Source organism: Amblyomma mixtum, chromosome 8 (assembly GCF_055824585.1).
Source record: "Amblyomma mixtum isolate Tamu chromosome 8, ASM5582458v1, whole genome shotgun sequence".
NCBI classification, from domain to species: Eukaryota; Metazoa; Arthropoda; class Arachnida; order Ixodida; family Ixodidae; genus Amblyomma; species Amblyomma mixtum.
In genome coordinates, this window is record NC_143019.1 from 126,750,208 (window position 1) to 126,767,774 (window position 17,567).

Consider the following 17,567-nt stretch of genomic DNA (forward strand, 5'->3'; position numbering starts at 1 on the left):
GACACGGACACCCAAGCAGCTACTAGTATCAGTGTCCGAATCTGTTCTCAGTAGCTTGAGCAAAAATGGAAAAGTGGAGCAGGCAGATTCAGTGACGCGGAAGGAAAAAGAAAAAACTACTGTTGTGCCTTACATTCATTATTTCTCCCACAGACTAAAAAAGATAGCGAATAGAGCACGTGTTAAGGTTATGTTTTCGGCTCCGGATAAGCTTGGGAAGATGTGCAAAATGGTTAACACTGATTTCATTCCCAGAGAATGCGACATCAAGCATGAAAATCGATTCGTGTCATGTGAAGAAGGTGCAGTGTATTCCATTCCCTTGTCATGCGGCAAGCTGTATGTGGGTCAGACGGGGAGATGCCTCAATGAACGCCTGAAGGAGCAAACTAATAACGTGCATAACACAGTAAAAGGGCATCTCGGGATCCATTTTAGAGACTGTGAAAGCAAAACTTGCCGCCCTGACTTCACTCGCACACAAATTTTAAGTAAACACAGTGACCAATTAACACGCGAAATAATCGAAGCAGCGCACATCACCTGGTCTAAAGACGCATGCGTCAGTAGCCCCTCTTTATCGATCGGTTCTAAAGAATTGGCATTTTTAGCGAAGGGAAAATGATAATGTTGTTATCGTCTTTGGTCAGTGCGACATGCATGAATTGACTATGAATCTATGAATGGATGGTTTGTTTTCCTTGTGTTGTTGGAACTGTATATATGCCTCGTTCCAAACAATCAACACCAGTTGAAAGTCAGCGCTCGTGTGTGTCGTGTCTCCCTTCGTGTCCGTGTCTTAGTGCGCGCTGTTCCGGTGAAAACCGAATACTAAACCTATATACAAAAAATTAGGATTCGACAGTATCCTGTCTGGAGAGGGGAATTCATAGCGACTTGGCAAAATATACGCCCTGCAAAAGGTGTAGAAAAAAAGAAAAAACTATTCACACTTCGGCGCGCAAACGGGTTCCTTCATCCTAATGTAGCGAACGATGGGGCAGGAACTATATAGGGGCGATTTTTTGAAAGTAGCAGATGTATATCTCTGGGAGATTTCTTCGTGTCCGGTCAATCGTTTGTGTATTTACTGAATGTACAGGAATCGCAAGCGTTTTGGCTGTAATTTTCCTTGGCAGACACACGCGCCGCGTCTCAGTCGATGGCGTGGCCTATGCCTTGATGATGTTCCGCTAAAGCGTTTGAGAGAATTTTTCCTTGTCGACGAATTTTGATGTTGTTTGATTCCTCGTCTTACGTTTTCGTGTTCAACGTATGCAGGCAGTGTCAAAATCACGACATGGTTTTTTGCAGGCAACCCCCGGTTAGATAGCTGGGTCAACAGGATCATTTACCGTAAGAAACGCCTCTTACGTCTTCCAAACATATGTGTGCTCAAAGTATATCACCGAATGGATGACAGAATTCCCCATTTGTCCAGTTATTCACCCGGGGGGTTGTATAAAAGATGCCTGCTCGTGATTGGGACGCTGCCTGCTTAGGCGAAACTGGCAGAAAAGGGCAAATCAACACCGAAATGTTGTCTGCAAAGAAAAAAACTCTCTCAAACGCTTTAGCTGAACATCATCAAAACACTGGGTATGCCACTGCCATCGATTGAGACACGGCACATGTGAGTGCCAAGAAAAAATTGTGGCCAAAACGCATGATCATGGAACCCCTGCCCGTTCAGTCAACACTGAAAATGATTAACCGGATACGAAGAAATTTTTCCGAGATATACATCGGCTCATTTTGAAAAATCACCCCTTTCTGGTCACCTACCCATCCTTCGTTCATTGCGATCAAGACACCCGTGTGGGCGGCGAAACGTCAATCGTTATATTTTCCGCAACTTTTAGCACGTTTTTTTTTTAGTTCGCTGAAGACCGCATATACAGGCAGGTCGCAAATTGTCAATTGAGATTATACAGGAAAATTTATTTAAAAAAAACAGCTAAATATATTAAAGAACACATCAAAAATAGTGTCCTGCGGGTTCTGCTGTTACCTTCTTTTTGTATACGGGTAGGGCGCATGCGTGGAGGGTCTATGGGTTAGTCTTCCTCAAGACGTCGACGTCCCGCTAAGTCAACGTGCCTGTCAAGTCATTGACGCACGCCCCTTCATTTTTTTTACATAGTAAAAAAAGCCTCAAACAGTCTTTTTTTCATCTTACCCTGCGACCGAGGACGACAGGAATGTTTTCGAACAAGTCTGCGCTTAGCCGGCCTTCCTCGCGCTCTTTTCTTTGCTGTTGGTGAAAACCTGCAGAAGGTAAAAACATAAAAAGTCAACAGTCGAATTGAACGGACACTTGGACACGAAGTAGTTCGAGGCATAATAAATGAATAAGAAAATTTCCCTCTCCCGCACCCCTACTGTATCGCGGGTGGAACACTTGGACAGTCGAACTTCACGGTTGTGTCTTATATGCACAAAGTCGTAAAGGGACACGACATCCCTATGGTGTCTTTGAGCAGCACGGAAGCTCACCGGGCTATGACCCAGGATCAGTGGCGAAGGGGCTCGAACACGTTCATGCGAAACGAAGCATGTTATAAAGGCCACTTATAAAGCGCCGAATGGGAAAGATTCATGGACATGACGCGTTCATTAAAAAGCGATCGCGACATTGATTCACTACATATTAGCAAGCCCCGAAGTATTAAATGTAGATTATGTTTTTGGCTTTTACGTAAGGCATGCATTTCATTCAATCAGTGTAACATCAAAGAGTGTTAAAGCTGATTTTTTTGTTCCACAGAATGCATAAACATCACCTTGAACAACGTACTCGACATAGCAGATGTAGGTACCATATAGTACCTTGTATTTTTTGATAGAGGTGTCAACAATAAGTTAGGCGAAGAGAGGCGACAAAGAAATCAGTCTTCGAAGACAGTGTTTTCCGAGCGTCTAGTTGCGTATAAGCTCTAATTTCATTTGACATAAACCTCAATGCCCTTTTATTTACTTAGATGCGTTGTAATCTCCAATGCTTTACTTAGGGGCAGGTTGTAACTTCGGCTGCGAAATGTCTAATCTCTAAAAATATAAAATGACAGCATCAAAAAATTGTAGCTGCGAAATGAGACAGTAGAATAATCGCGGCGTCCTTGATTGTACCCAAGATTCAGAAAATTATCGTACGCCGCGGCACTTATTTCTTGGTGTTTTATGCAAAACTATAAAAAAATCACAGCGAAAAATTACTGCCTTCCCTCAAATTACCTATTTTTGAAAAACAGTTTTGAAGCACATATTGTAAAGCACACAGAATTATGCGCGAGAATTATCCTAATGCGAGAAAGGCTGAAAACAAAAGCGCACAGTGTCAGTATGGTAACTTTCTAGGCACACCAGTACTGAAACATAACCGACAGGCGTGACGTGATGCCGCGTATGCCGCCGGACGGACGTACAGAAGATTCGCCCCTGGTGTGCTGCGGTGGATGTCTGCCACTTTCAAGCACTGCAAAGTTGACCTGATGTTGCGCGCAGTGAATTTCAGCAGCATAGAGCAGCTGGTCCTGTGGAAAAATGCTTTCCTTCTCAAGTACCTTGCAGTGGTTCTCATCATTCTCTGGTTAACCTAATAAATGCATTTATTCGTTAAACTTTCAGTGTCTGGGCGGAAACAACGATTACTGCACCAACCCACAGGTAAGGGCACTAGCCTCTAAACGAACAACGTAAATTTTAGGTAATCTGAATACGGCGATGTCCCTTCAAGCCTATTTTATGTGTTCTCTGTCTCATCAGCATATTAAACAGATTTTTCATGATTTTGTTTTGCAGACTCCCGTAACGACAGCTATTAACAAGTTCACTGGCGTAAGTGCAGACATGTTTTGATTTTTGTTTCCACAGCCCTGTTTTTACAGTAGTAAGCGTTAAATACATTCAGCACTAAATTGTAATTCGGTTTTGTTATTTTCTCCTTCTCGTGATATAAATTTTATATTCGCATTTAGGCTCTAATACGGCGTATAATACCTTGCACATATACTGCTTTTAAAACAATGGAGGACAGAGCGGTCGGCGATTTTTTTGCGCAGTGCACAGTGTGAACAGTGAACAGTTCAGTTCAGACTCTTGCCCGGCTGTTGGCTGTACAAGCCGCCAACTCACACTTTTCTTTCCGTTGTGGGACGCCCAGGTTGTTTTTCAGCATGCGTTTGATATCATGGAATATCTGCATCACCTTTCCAACATAGTGTCGATTATAATACACGTATTATTGGAGGAGGAAAAGCTTCCAGGAAATCTAAAGAATCAAATTTAGCAAGTATATTCCTGGTTTGACATAGGTTTACGTTAATATAAATGAACTTTTTGATACCGATTAGAAACCGACTGGCGAGACTTCATGACGCGTGCGCATCAGTGGAGGCTTCTATTATGTGCATACGCAGCGTGAGTCGAAGGTACGAAATACGGCATAAAGCTACGTCAATGACCTCTAAACTTGTCCAGGAAGCATTCCGTCAATTTTCTTAGCAGCCTTTCAAGTGTGGACTGCGCTTTGCTGCTTCAGGCGGGCGCTCCCTCTGCGTGAATATAAGGCTCTGTTTGGCACCACTGACTGTATAGTGTCGGACATTGTCATCATCATCGAAATCCCGTTCATTGTAAAGAACGAAGAATTAAAAAAGGGTCGGTCTGCATCTGACACATCCTGACTGGCGACTTATGAGGCCCTTGTGGTAGCGTCTAAAGATTACTCAATATTTTCTATTTGTTTTTTTTTTCACACAACCAAAGAGACGAGAGCACGGTATGAGTGCGCATAAAATCATGCAGTATTGCATCATTTGAGCTTCTAGTCTCTATGGCACTGCATGCTTGACTAGCTTTACATTTTACTTTCTTTGTTTCCGCAAAAAGTAAATCAGTAAACGTGTGGCTTGGCTTGAAAGTACCCTATTTGCCCAAGCAGAAATGAAAACTTTTCTTGTACCACAATGTGGCGTCATTCTGCTGCAGTGTGCTTTGCAAGGCATCATTAAGTACGGATCACCAGACGGCATTCTGTCGGCACTCCAAGGCGTCGGAGCCATTCTCCTCAACACCCTTGGCTTAAGTAAGTGTTTTTTTTTGTTTGTGGCACTCAGTTGATTCGTTAGTACACAAAAAAAATTGAGTTTTGCTGTCAGTAGGTTTCGTTGCATAATACCTGGCAGGAAGGCGTTTTCAAAGCAATTTGCATCATTGTGCCATTGTGGAGTAATTACAGCCTGATTCACTTCCTGTATGAATGCGGTCAGCTCAACGAGTGTTCTGTTTGAAGTCTACGCAGAAAACAGCTGCGCTGGAAATGCTAATGAGAATTTGTTGACCACCAGCCATTTACAGTCAGGTTGAGAATGTAGAGGCAGATATGAAACAAAGGCAGCTCCTAAGTTTATATAGTATACTTTCTCTTATTAAAGATATGAAATTGTATCCAGTGAGCGAAAATACCAGTGGATAAAAGGAATAGGTTTTCAAACTTATGCGACGGGAATTATGCAACGGGATATATTCGAAGGGATCTAAGGAATCGCTGCTATTTCGTGTCTTCAATTTGTAAACTGTATTTATTTTAATCTGTTGCGTCGTGGCACTAACGCTGCCCACTGCTTGAAAGTTCTTGATGTGACTGCCATTCGAAGGGTTCCGGCTGAGGAACACAACGCAAAAATCGCAGCCCACCATTCAGTTCAGTCCATTTGAAAACTGTTTATCGTCATGCACTTTTCCCTCTCCTTATTATATTATTCGGGTTCACCTGAAGAATAGCTGAGAAGGCGTGCATACCCCAAGCTCAGAAAAGGGAACAGCGTGTCGGAGACTCGAAGACAAACCAATGACTAAATAATTAAATTCGCTCTAACGTTCCATTTGAGACTGATGAAAAGTATCGCTTTTGGAACGAAGAATACCAGGTGCATCTGAGGCGAGATACAGCTCACTAACGTTACTTGCTTTATCTTTTTCCCTTATTTCGTCATCTTTTTGCGCTTGCTCCTGAAATCGAGCAAGAACCGCTTTTAACGTCACCGCTGCTGTGACTTTTACATCCGTTTTCCCCACATTTCACGCGCATGTCAAAGAGACAAAGAGCAGATGAAACAAGCGGGACAAATGAGCTCACCTTAGGCCTATTTCTTTTATGCGCTATTTTATGTTCTAAGATACCACTCACTTCAATGCAGCTTCTTGAGCGTACTTTAAGGCTAAAAAAAACTTCGAAATCGATTTCTAATAATGGACAAATCGCTCATTGACATCCACCCAACGTAGCCATAAGGCTACAAAGGAAAGCTATACAGCTTTCTCAGAAACTTCGTAGTTAAAGAAAAATTCGTCCTGGCCGGGGCTCGAACCCGGGACCACCGCTTCACCGGAGCAGTCGCTCTACCAACTGAGCTAACCGGGACGGCAAGCTTATGGTAGGGCGAGAGCGAATTGATCAATAACTCGAAGTGGGAACAGCGTCGGTCAAATGTCAAACGAAGGCGGATATATACTAGCCGTTTGCCCGCACACAGCCGCCCTGGCTATGTCAGGGTGCTGCATGGGAAGCCCTATGGCGGTGGCCCGCAATTTACCTTCATGCAGCCCCCGTCTTTCATGCACAAACTGTATATTTTGCCACTGCGCAGCTCACGCTTAGCCTTTTTTTAGCCCTTTCAACAAAACCGTGTATGTGTTCTTACCGCACTTATGCGCACGCTGCCCCCCTCCGCCCCCTCCCCCTAAAAAATATCTGCTGGCCTGCAACAGTCAATCTGTAGACCAAGCACCAAAACTACGCAACACATATCGCTCTGAATACAGGCTGGTCTGTCCAGTTTGAGCTCCGTACCGGACTGGTCTGTCCGGTTTGAGCTTCGAACCGGGATTGGTCTGTTCGGTATGAGCTCCGTACCGGAGCGGTCTGTCCGGTTTGGGATCGATACCGGACCGGTATGAACCGGTATAGCCATCAAACCGGACGGGTTTCGCTGGTATGAGAGAGATACCGGAGCGGTATGAAACCAATATGTTCCGGCAAATTCCGGTTTGCCGCGAAACCGGTGTTTCAATAGGGTCGGAACCCGACACAAACGGCAAAGAAGTCTCAAGCGAGTTGCAGTACTGCGTTAATACTGAAGACTTGCAACTGTTGGCCTGCAGAAAGGCATTGAGGATCCAGCATGGCAATATAGAAAGGAAACATTTTTATATAGGCTAAATGTGGCGCTCGATGCCACCATGCTCCTCGCTGTGCGCGCTGTTTACATTGCGGGCGAGTTACCTCCGGGAGAATGTTTTATTCCAATTGCAATTCAAAACTGACCTCCCTCGATAAAAATAACGGCTCTAGCAAAAGTGTGAAAAACCTCGTAGACTGCGTTTAAGCCCATTTATAGGAAGCTTGAGTGACGAGAATTTTCTTTTACGATCTGACACTGCGGGTGCCTACGCACTTCTGACATGTCCAGAAAAAATTGAACAGCGTAAAACGTAAACTGATAGAAGCTCAGAACAAGAGAAGAGGAAGCAAGGCAAACTGTACAGAAGTGTCATGGGCAATTATGCATTTGTATTATATGCGGAATAAAAGATATAATTCAAATTTTAACATTAAACAGCACCTTGGACAATGCTTAACCGACCCTTAAGAGTAGAAGGCGATAAAATAGGGATTGCTGCCGCGAATGCGCTCCTGTCTTCGCCTGGATACTGCTTACACACTGATATATGCGGAACGGGTCATTCTGTAATTTATTGCTATCTTTTCAGCCAGAAAGTTTGGATCTGTATTTTAACCCCTGATTACTTAGTTTTTTGCCCGTGGTCACGGGAGATAGGTTGCTCACGACTCGGTAAGCGACTTGTAATCGCGTAACAAGGTCACGTGACTACTCTCGACCAGTCACATTGTCCCACCGTGGTAGTTGGGCCACCTGCTCTTTCGTCACTTGGCCGTAGTCACGGTTGCCTGCTTTCGAGAGAACAGGACCCGCTAATGCTATTGTGCTTGTTAAAAAGAATGATGGGCAAGTGAACAAGTTCTGCAAAATTTGGGCTGAAACCATCTGTTTAGGAAGAGAGCAAGCATGAGTGGGGTTTTACCAATATTCTTTTTCTGTTTCTTAAACGAGAGAAGACGCTGAGTTTAAACAGAGGCCGTGGATCGACTCTCCTGACCTGGATTTCTTAGGCTTACCACAATTGCAACATTAAAGGCTCTCTTGGACCCACTTCAAAGACCGCAATGGAAACTTCCTATTTCTAAGCTACTGGAGACCTCGTTCTCTCCTTAAACCTCTGATATTATATCAGGCTCTGAGCGGAGCGACTTTTGGCACCGTGAGAAATTGGCCGCTATCGAAAATTACACTCTTCAGAGATATGTGCAGATAAGGCTCTCGAGAAAAGGCATCTTTTTTCGTAAGAAGCAATTCTATTATTATAAGCGATAAACTTTCAATTTCAATTCAATTTTCAATTCATTTCTCATGTATACATGGTAAGGGCCGAGGGAAAAAAGCCAGAACTTGTGGCTTGACGTGCTTGACGTGGCTTGACGTGGTTTTTGTTGCATATATAGAAGCTTCCGAATAAAAATTCTTGTAGTTGCTAGTAAGCTCTGTGTCCCCTCTGTGTCGTTTTTTGTTAGCGCCTGGATTTTTCACAGTGCCACTCGGCCCCTACATTGCAGGGCAGCAGGTAGCATACAAATGTTCTAGACAAGTAGCATCCCAAAATGCAAACAATAGTTATCAAAAATGGTTTGGCGCATTATTAGAAAAAATGAGAAGGAACGAAGTGTGAACAAAAAAATGGTAACAAAAAAGGAAACAGAAAAATACACGTCATCGAAAAACAGGAATTCGGTTTTTCAAATCAACACTATGCGGAAACGAAAGAGATAAAGAAGCAGTGAAGAGATAAGGAAGCAGTGAATCTAAAAAGTAGCACATACATCATGTATATCTTTGCGGCATGCTCGCGAAAGATCAACGTTTGCAGCTTGAAACTTATTTAAAAGACGGGGCAGCGTGTTTGCTAGACTATGTGTGCCATATATTGTGCGGCATGTTGGAATAACAATAGGATACTGGGATAACCACTGGGATAACATACCGCTCCAAAATTTAACATCATTTTAAAATAGCATAAATCGCTAATGATTTTGTTGCCTTCCGTTTGTATCTTAAGTAATGCGCTTGTTAAATGCAGGCAACGTGGTTCCCAGCACGACGACAAGTGGCCCCTGGTTGGCTACCAGTGAAACGTGTGAGGATCCCATCCACATTACTACTGCCGACATTGGACTGCTTGGCAAGATAAGATGAAGCAATAATTCCGCAAGACTCAACGAAACTGATAACCAGTGCTAGCATTGTTCTTGTTTAGTCTCGCTAAGAGATTGGTTTAACTTCGAGTTCGCGAGTTCTCATGCTTAAACCAATAACCAAAAAATGACACTGGCTATATCTGCAGTGTATATGACACGTCCACTCATTCGTATCTCACGCGGAATGAAGTACAGGGGCCGTCCGCGCGTTTATGAACAATTGTCATGCAGATTTTCTGTAAAATATAAATACAAAAAGGAGAAGCACTGCGAAGAGAAAATAACCAATGGTTCTTAAGGGTAACTGAATAGAGTCTGAGAGAAGGCGAACATACGAGGCAGGGGTAGAAACTTACGTTGATGGATAAATTTAGCAAGTTTGCAGCGCACCTGAAGTAGAATAGGTTTAACTGGAAGTCAGCGGTAGAGTCATTTGTCCTGCAGTGTTTAAACTAAGCTCCTGTTGAAGCTGTCCATGTTTCATCAAGCCTTGTACATAGCAGAACAGCCCTTCGAATTGATCTTAAGTAACTCGTGCCTTCGACGTAATCTCGCTCAACATGATTAGCGGGGAATATTCTCGCGAAGGAAAATGCAAAATTGTTCACTTTTTAGCTCAACGGAGGAGTCAAAGGAAGATAAACGTCAAAACTCATCTTTAGCCATCAATTTCAGGGCTTCATCCTGTTATCTGCGGTGCGTATTTAGTAGTGTTAACGCGTTCCTGCGCATTCGCTAGGCTAAACATCAGTACAGTAAGTATATGGAACATGTACAGTGGTTTACATGCCATCTCGACGGCTGCAAAATGAATGTTGCAATTACTAAAACATTCGTGGCCTTCACAACTCGGTGACATGCGCTCAGGGGCACTTTTAAAGTGGCTATGCACGAAGACGAGTGCAAGCATGGTTAAAGCTGACGCACGTTTGCAAAATGGGTATTCGCTGCTTTGTGAGAGGCTGCACAATTCGAGTAATAAACTTTTTTCTTTTATAGTGCGTCAATGACTTGGCTGTGCTGTGTCAAGCGGGTGAAGTTGCCGAGGTAAACTTTTCACTACTTCTTTATAATGTCATTCTTATTTTAATCTTAATGTTAAAAAAACTGCCCCATAAGTATTTTTCCCACAGATTTTGTACGATTTTCCTCCACTCATAAGTACACTTTTTTTTATTTCACTCTCTTGCTGTACAGGATGACGTTTATCAGCAGCTATTTGAGACACTGAAGGTGAGTGATAACACAATCTTTACCACATGTTTGAGCACGCCTGAACTTGCGAGAGGATGGATTGCTGTACGGTACCATGGGATAGACACTTACCGTCCTGCAGGACGTAAGAAACTAAAATTGACGCTCACAGTTGGCTACGACTTAGGCTATATTTACTATATTAAAAAAAAGTGAATGATGAGGTCCATTTCGTCTATCCAAATACCCCATTAGAAGGAACTGGCTCTAAATAGAGTACTAAGATCGTGGACAACGCAAAGAAGCGAAATCTTGTTTAGCTGACAAGGGATATTAGGACGCCTGCGGAGTTCACACCACGGTTTAAAACATGCTGCTCCTTAAGGCAAATACACTGCCATGAATCTGCTAGCCGGTACAAGCTTTTTTCTGAATGCTCCTCAGTTCATCTCAAATATAAGCACGCGAATGCATCGCCAGCACCAGTTCAGCACTTTGTTAGCAGCTAAATTGGTGACCTTTGCTGGTGTACAATTTTCGAGCCCCTTGAAAGCTAAATAAGGTTCAAATAAAGCCGTTTGTTTGTAAAAACTCTTTTCAGTGCTTGTTAAAGACCCTTTTGAAGAACGACCTCAGGAAAATCGCCTTGGGGCAAATATGCACCATTGCTGAGGGGTTTGAAAAGCTCGACATCGGGATTGACATTGTGACACTTCTGACAAGTTCGGCGACAGGTCTGCTAGGAGGAATCACTTGTGGTAAGTTCACATTTCGCTGTCACCTGCTTATTTTCCTAAACCTCTTTTCTTTGTAATGTACGAAGCGGTGGCATCACAGTGTTTTTGTCTGCCTTGGAGCCAAGTGTTTTGAAGCTTGCTTTTCAAGAGCTGGGAAGAAAGAATATTTTAAGGTTTTGTTTTGAGCCATCCTGTATGCTTAATTGTCACTTGTCGTACATACTGTATTTGGGTTGCTGGATCAGCCTGCTTTTTGCGTACTTTCCATGCCACAAGATGGCAGAATAGTATACACGTCCATACTCAGCGTTTTCCCATCAAATGTTTCCAGTTGTTACCTTCTAGCTTTTTCGTGCCGCTATCAGCGCTTTTTATTATCCTTTTTTTTGTATTGAGAGCACTGTATCGCTAGTTCGCTAGTTCTCTTGTGCCAGTGTGAGCCAAAGCTCTTCGATACTAATGCCAGAAAGCGTAGCTGCCATCGATGTTCTTCGGTCTTCTGCAACCATACTTCGCTCAAGGCTTTACTCTGCGATTCCCAAACTTCAATCAACGTAAATTCCACGCTCCGTTGCACTTTCGCATTTCTGGTATGCTTGAACCTTCGACCTTAAGCACAAAATCGCATTCACAAGAGTATTCCCTCATGCTATTAGTCCTTTCCAGTTTGACACTTACCGTATGCTGTGCTTCTTTACCGAAGCATTTCTCTTTGTTTGGGCAGCAGTAGGCTTTTCGCGCTTTTCCATGTTTCCCATCCTTTTGCTCATCCCTCCTGGCTCAAAACAATGACCTCCTTTCCCCAACCGGTCGATCCTAGAACCGCGGAGGGCGGAGGGGCGCAGGGTTCCCTCAGACACCTGTTCTAATCCACAGCGCAAAACACATTACAAGACAGCGAGAGCATAGACAGTACAGGCGCTTGTGACGTTGCTGTTCTCTGTGCGGTACCGTATGTTATGCCTTATAGTAAGGCATGAAGACAGGAGGATCTATAGCGTCTCACTTTTGGGCATAATCTCTGCAGCACACCCCTCCCTTAAAATTTACGTTCTAGGCATAGTTAGCTGCCCGACGAGAAAGATCCACCTATCGCTGTGCTGTCCAATTTGGTACGTACCGCGTAGAGAGTCCTCAATTTCTCTTTCTTATATTTGCGAGAACTCCGCATTGAGATTCCTTGCATCCGATGTTGTTCGCGAATTGCAAACGACCCCAGTTTTCACGTACAAGGCCAACCTAGTAATGCACCAAGCATTTTTTATACATTCTCCTATTTTTGTGACGTGTATACGACATTATGCTTATGGAATCGTACTTAGCTCCGCTCTCTAGATCGCATACTTACAGGTTTACGTAGTTGCAGCTGCACGGTGCCGGAAGTACTTTTTGTTCTTCACTCGGTCATGCCGTGTTAAGTGCTCTAAGACACTGCATGAAGCGCGCCTGCTCAGTAACGTAACCCCTTTTCTTCTTGCACTGCACTTGCCTCGCACGTTCTGTCATATAGCGTGAGGTCCCCTACTTTAGTGCCCTCACACTAGCCCAAACCATAACCGGTGCTTGTCATTTGCTCGCTCCTTATATTCACCGCGTCGTTGTCCGCAGCGCCCCATACCTCCTGCCTCGATTCGCAGGTGCGAAAGTCAGCAGATAAAAATCTCCCTCTCCACTTTTCAAGGAGAGGAAGGAGATGAAGAGAGGCTGGGAGGTAACGGATGGCATAGTGGCTTGAGCATTCGCCTCGGCTTTGGGAGATGGTTGGGTCGAAGCACACCGCCAGACAAGGATGGCTACAAGCGTTCCGAGGCCCAGTTCCCGGATGTGTTAGGACTGTGCACTTCGAAGAGGCTCTAGAAAGCATGCTGCGCCTTTTTGAAGGCAAACCTAGTTTTCAACGCATCTGCCTCCTAAGTTTGTTAGTGCTACCGTGTTCACAAAGGTTTTCAAGTTTATACGCTCTGTATAGGATCCCTTAACAGACGTGCAGGTTAACTGCCAGTGCTTTAAGCAGGGTTTCTAAAAACGTTCACTACAGAATACCGCTGCAGTCCTCGGCAAGTTCCGATCTCGATGTATGAAATTAGGAGAAAAAAACACCTCTGTGAAAAGTACTTACCCATTACACCGCAGCTGACGCTCAAACCCCGAGGTCGCGCACTCGTAATCCTCCCGTTATTTTTTTTTTACATGTGTAAACACTTGCAGTTTTGGTAGCTACGCAAACTACAAAAGCCTTAACATTACACGTTTCATTGCCGCAATTTCCTAAATGTAAGGAGCGTGTAGTATACGCATGCTCAGAGCAAGAGTCCCTCTCGCAAGTACGCCAGTGAAAATGTCTTTGAACGTAAGCCGAGACGAAGATATCTCCTCTTCTCGAAACGTTGGCAAGCACCTGAGGCTCTGCCCTCCCTTGTTCACTTTGTGATTGTGTGCAAGTTTAGCTTTTGAGTTGTTTCTCTGTCTTGGCGCTATTTTGAGCACTGCATCGCTAATGCTGTTTTACGTTCATACTAATACAGTTCTCCCTTAATACAATTTAGGTTAGAAGAAGATCCCTTCTGCCAGACGGATCGATGGCCAGGAGGCGGCGAGCGTCAACGGCTTGGATGCATGGGCATTCGTATGTTGCAAAATAAAGCGGCTGTTTTGTGACCAGTGTGCGTATCTACCTGGTGCCCTTTCACCAAGATAAATCTTCAATAAACTGATCGTATTTTATATTACCAGAACAGCATTGTTTTGACCATGTGACAAATTCTGCCATAAAAAATCAAGCCAGATTAGCTTTCCACGACTGGATCTTCTAAAACAGCGCCGCTGACGGCAACAAGCTTAAGTCCGAGTGCAGTTTTGACATCGGTAGCACTAAATGCGCTCATTACTCGGGATTTAACTAATTCGTCCAGTTCTATTGACCAGTATTTTCCTTCCATGATTACGCAGACATTCGAGTGCGAAACTCTCAGTGGTGAGTGCCCATAACAGGTACCAATAAAAAAAATTGATCTCTACAAAGTTTATTACTACTACTACTGATACTTCTACCGCTTGAAGTTATTGAATACACGGAAACACCAGACATGTTCCTTGCTATGATATTTATTTTGTTAAGGGACGGGGTACAGAGGAAGGACCGGAATTTTGGAAGGAGGGGGAACTCTCAGATGCTATGCTCTTCTTAAGCTAGCAAAAACAATAATTATTATTTGCAATTAACACACACGTTTGCAAACTTTCACAGGCAACGAAAGCAAACTGATATTGATGCAGCTCAGAAGTGGCGGAAGAAGAAGTGCTTCGCCATCTCGCTTGTGACCGCTCGGCAGTCTGGAGCAGTTCTTGTGTCCCTAACTGTGTGGCGTGTAATATTCGTGACAATATGTCTTTGTCGCACGTCTCTCTGTTAGGCGGAAAAAAAGAAACTAAATGAAATGGTCCTATTATCGAGTGAAACGAATGCAGGAGCCAGCCACGAGCGACTAGAAAGACCAAAGAAAATAAAACTTTGTTTATCACAAAAAATCAAACGTCGTAATCACGAACCGCTTTCACCAGAACACTGCGATGAGAACTTTTAAATTCGGATCCCTAAGGCAAATCTTCATAGCTTTCTACTCTCAACATGTCAGTAGTTGCTATCAAGAGGATGACGCGAATATCTTAATGTGAAGTGCAAATTTCATAGCAGCAAATAAGCTTTTTGCTTTCGTATGAAACTGAGGAAAGTCATAGAAAGCAAAAGCGTCGACGTTTGCTAGGAACAAAAATCGGTCAGAACGGTTTTTATTATCCCTTCAAGGCTAATATAGATAGAGCAGTGCAGCGAAGACATAGCGATAGCAAGCAGCGATTTGAAGTTAAAAAAGAGGTTTTTAAGGCCAAAAGAAAATAAAAGTTTAGAATAAAGATGCGCATTGTAATATTACAGACCAACGTTCAAAAATTTCTAGGGAGTTTTTATTCAATCCTTAGTGACTCCCCTTATGACATTCAAGATTTAATGAGGCACTTGCCGCCGCGGTGCACTGCGGTTATGGCGCTCAGCTACTGATTCGAGACGCAGGTTCGGTCCCGGCAGCTGTGGTCGAATTCTGATGGATGCGAAATTGTAGAGGCCCGACTACTGTGCGACATCAGTGCACGTTAAAGAAACGCAAGGGGTCGAAATTTCGGGAGCCCTTCACTACGGCATCCCTCATAGCCTGAGTCGCACTGGGACCGATAAATCAAAGAAGTCGGCACTTATTGACTGTCTATGTCTGGTTTGGACTAGGAATTAAACATTGAGTTCCAACTGACGGGTAACAAATGAACTCAATAGATATGCATCTGGCTTTTATTAACTTGAAGTCACATATTTTGTTCCCTGTTTATTTAGTTGAAGTTGACGTTTCGGTTCTGGTCATTGACAACTGACTTGTAACTTACATTTATTTAGCTGTTATGAACTAGTAGATCACATTTAATTAACTAGCAGCTAATGTTTATCTGATTGTTAGTTGCCATTTGCATTTAATTAGCTTGCAGTTCTCACTTATTTGACGGTTTTTAGATTGATCTCAATAAATATCGTTGGGAGTGTATTAGATATTAGTGGACTGAGATCGGTGTTCGGTGCTTTAGTCGATCCCTTTGTGTACATGAGGTCATCGAGAAGACAGGTCGAGGAGACAAAACGTCGAGAAGGTGATGTCACGGTATGCGCATTGTAAGGAGCCATGGCCCTTACATAGCTGTTTGGATGTCACTGTAATAGCTATGTATAGCTTCCAGGATATCGAGTCCAGGTTCCACCTTGCCAGTGGCGGTAGGATTTCAATGAAGGCGAAATTCTACAAACCCGTGTAATGTGCGATGTCAGTGCACGTTAAAGAATCCCAGGTGGTCGAAACTTCCGTAGCCTTTCACTGCGGCATTCCTCAGAGCCTGAGTCACTCTGCGACGTAAAACCCCACAAAAACCAAAAACATACGTATACAGGGTTTGGAGATCGTCGTCTCCTTTGTCGAACTGCCCTCCGATTGCGGTGGGCAGCCAGTGCAGCACACATCTTGGGATGCGTTGGTCAATACTGTCCCACCAGTAACGATCGCTAATAAGAAATGCATATATCCTGGCATATTTTCTCCTGCAGCTGAGTCCAACGGATTCATGGGCCAAGTAATGGTGACCACTACTCACTCATCAACCTCTTGGTAACCCACTACCCCTAACCCCATTTACATCAATAAAGTTTATCAGTCCGTCAAATGGCCATCCGTTAGTGAGTCACCCAAACCATGAACGCAGCAGCGACAGTGGTCTTTCATTGCACTGATCTTGTTCGGCGTGTTTGCTTTTCATCTTTCACTCCGCAGCTGTACGCGTTATAGTTAATTAAAAGACTAGCGCATAAAACTAGGACAAAGACAGAGAAGGAGACAGGACGAGCGCTCGTCCTGTCTCCTTCTCTGTCTTTGTCCTAGTTTTATGCGCTAGTCTTTTAATTAACTATGACACACCAACTAGCCCAGCTTTCCGCCTTGATTGTACGCGTTAATCTATGATAATTGAATAAGCAGGTGTTGTCATGTCTGTAACATGAATAGAAATTACATTAGCATTTCAGTACAAAATACGACAGCGACCATACACCATACCTGTTTCGATAGTGCCCAGGGAGGACAATAGGCTGCTGCGTAAGCGCTTTTCCTAAAAGGATCATGATACGATATTTACTGAGGTGAAGAAAGCAGACAGGCGATATCTATTCAATCATTCGTCACCTCCCGCTGGCCATAATTTTGGAGTTAGCGTATCACATCGCAATTGTCTGTCAACTTCTTCAGTGGTACCCAAGGCTGATGCAGTTTTACAGCGCGAGTTGTACAGATACAATGTAGGAGGCAGAGAGCGAGAGAAAGAAACAACTTTATTGCCATAGATTGGTGGGATTTAGGGCAGGTGGGCTTGGTGTGGCCCCCAGGTGGGAGCGACTTCCTGGGCCCACGAAATGAGTGCCAGTTGGATGCTCTTGTCTGGCCTTTTGAGGAGTTGGTTCCATCCTTCTTCGGAGGGAGCTGGCAGTAAGATTCGAGGGGGCGGATTTCCCGCGCAACCCCAGAGGATGTGTGCCTGGGTGGCGATTTCTCCCTGGTAACAATTTTGGCAGACGGGGTCGTATTCCCCGTCTGAGATGAGTGAAAGGAGGCATAACGGCAGTTGTATAACATGTTATGTTTGAAAGTTTAAGTCGACACCAACATTATCTACCTAAAAGTGCGATTGAGGTGCTCGCTGAGCCAGGGGGGTAGTTA

The 17,567-nt window shown here is 43.9% G+C and overlaps 1 protein-coding gene across 1 annotated transcript in view; it reads left to right on the top strand.

Moving 5' to 3' along the window:
• LOC149334257 (uncharacterized) overlaps positions 1-13,122 on the top strand; it is a 28,729-nt gene extending 15,607 nt beyond the window's left edge. Inside the window, exons 2-10 of the mRNA XM_089557894.1 lie at positions 2,768-2,811; positions 3,628-3,666; positions 3,802-3,837; positions 4,990-5,086; positions 9,217-9,321; positions 10,332-10,381; positions 10,532-10,567; positions 11,130-11,286; positions 12,947-13,122. Of these exons, the coding sequence (XP_089414020.1) occupies positions 2,768-2,811; positions 3,628-3,666; positions 3,802-3,837; positions 4,990-5,086; positions 9,217-9,321; positions 10,332-10,381; positions 10,532-10,567; positions 11,130-11,286; positions 12,947-13,122 (740 nt within the window). The remainder of the gene's footprint in view (positions 1-2,767; positions 2,812-3,627; positions 3,667-3,801; positions 3,838-4,989; positions 5,087-9,216; positions 9,322-10,331; positions 10,382-10,531; positions 10,568-11,129; positions 11,287-12,946) is intronic.
• Positions 13,123-17,567: the final 4,445 nt, after the last annotated feature.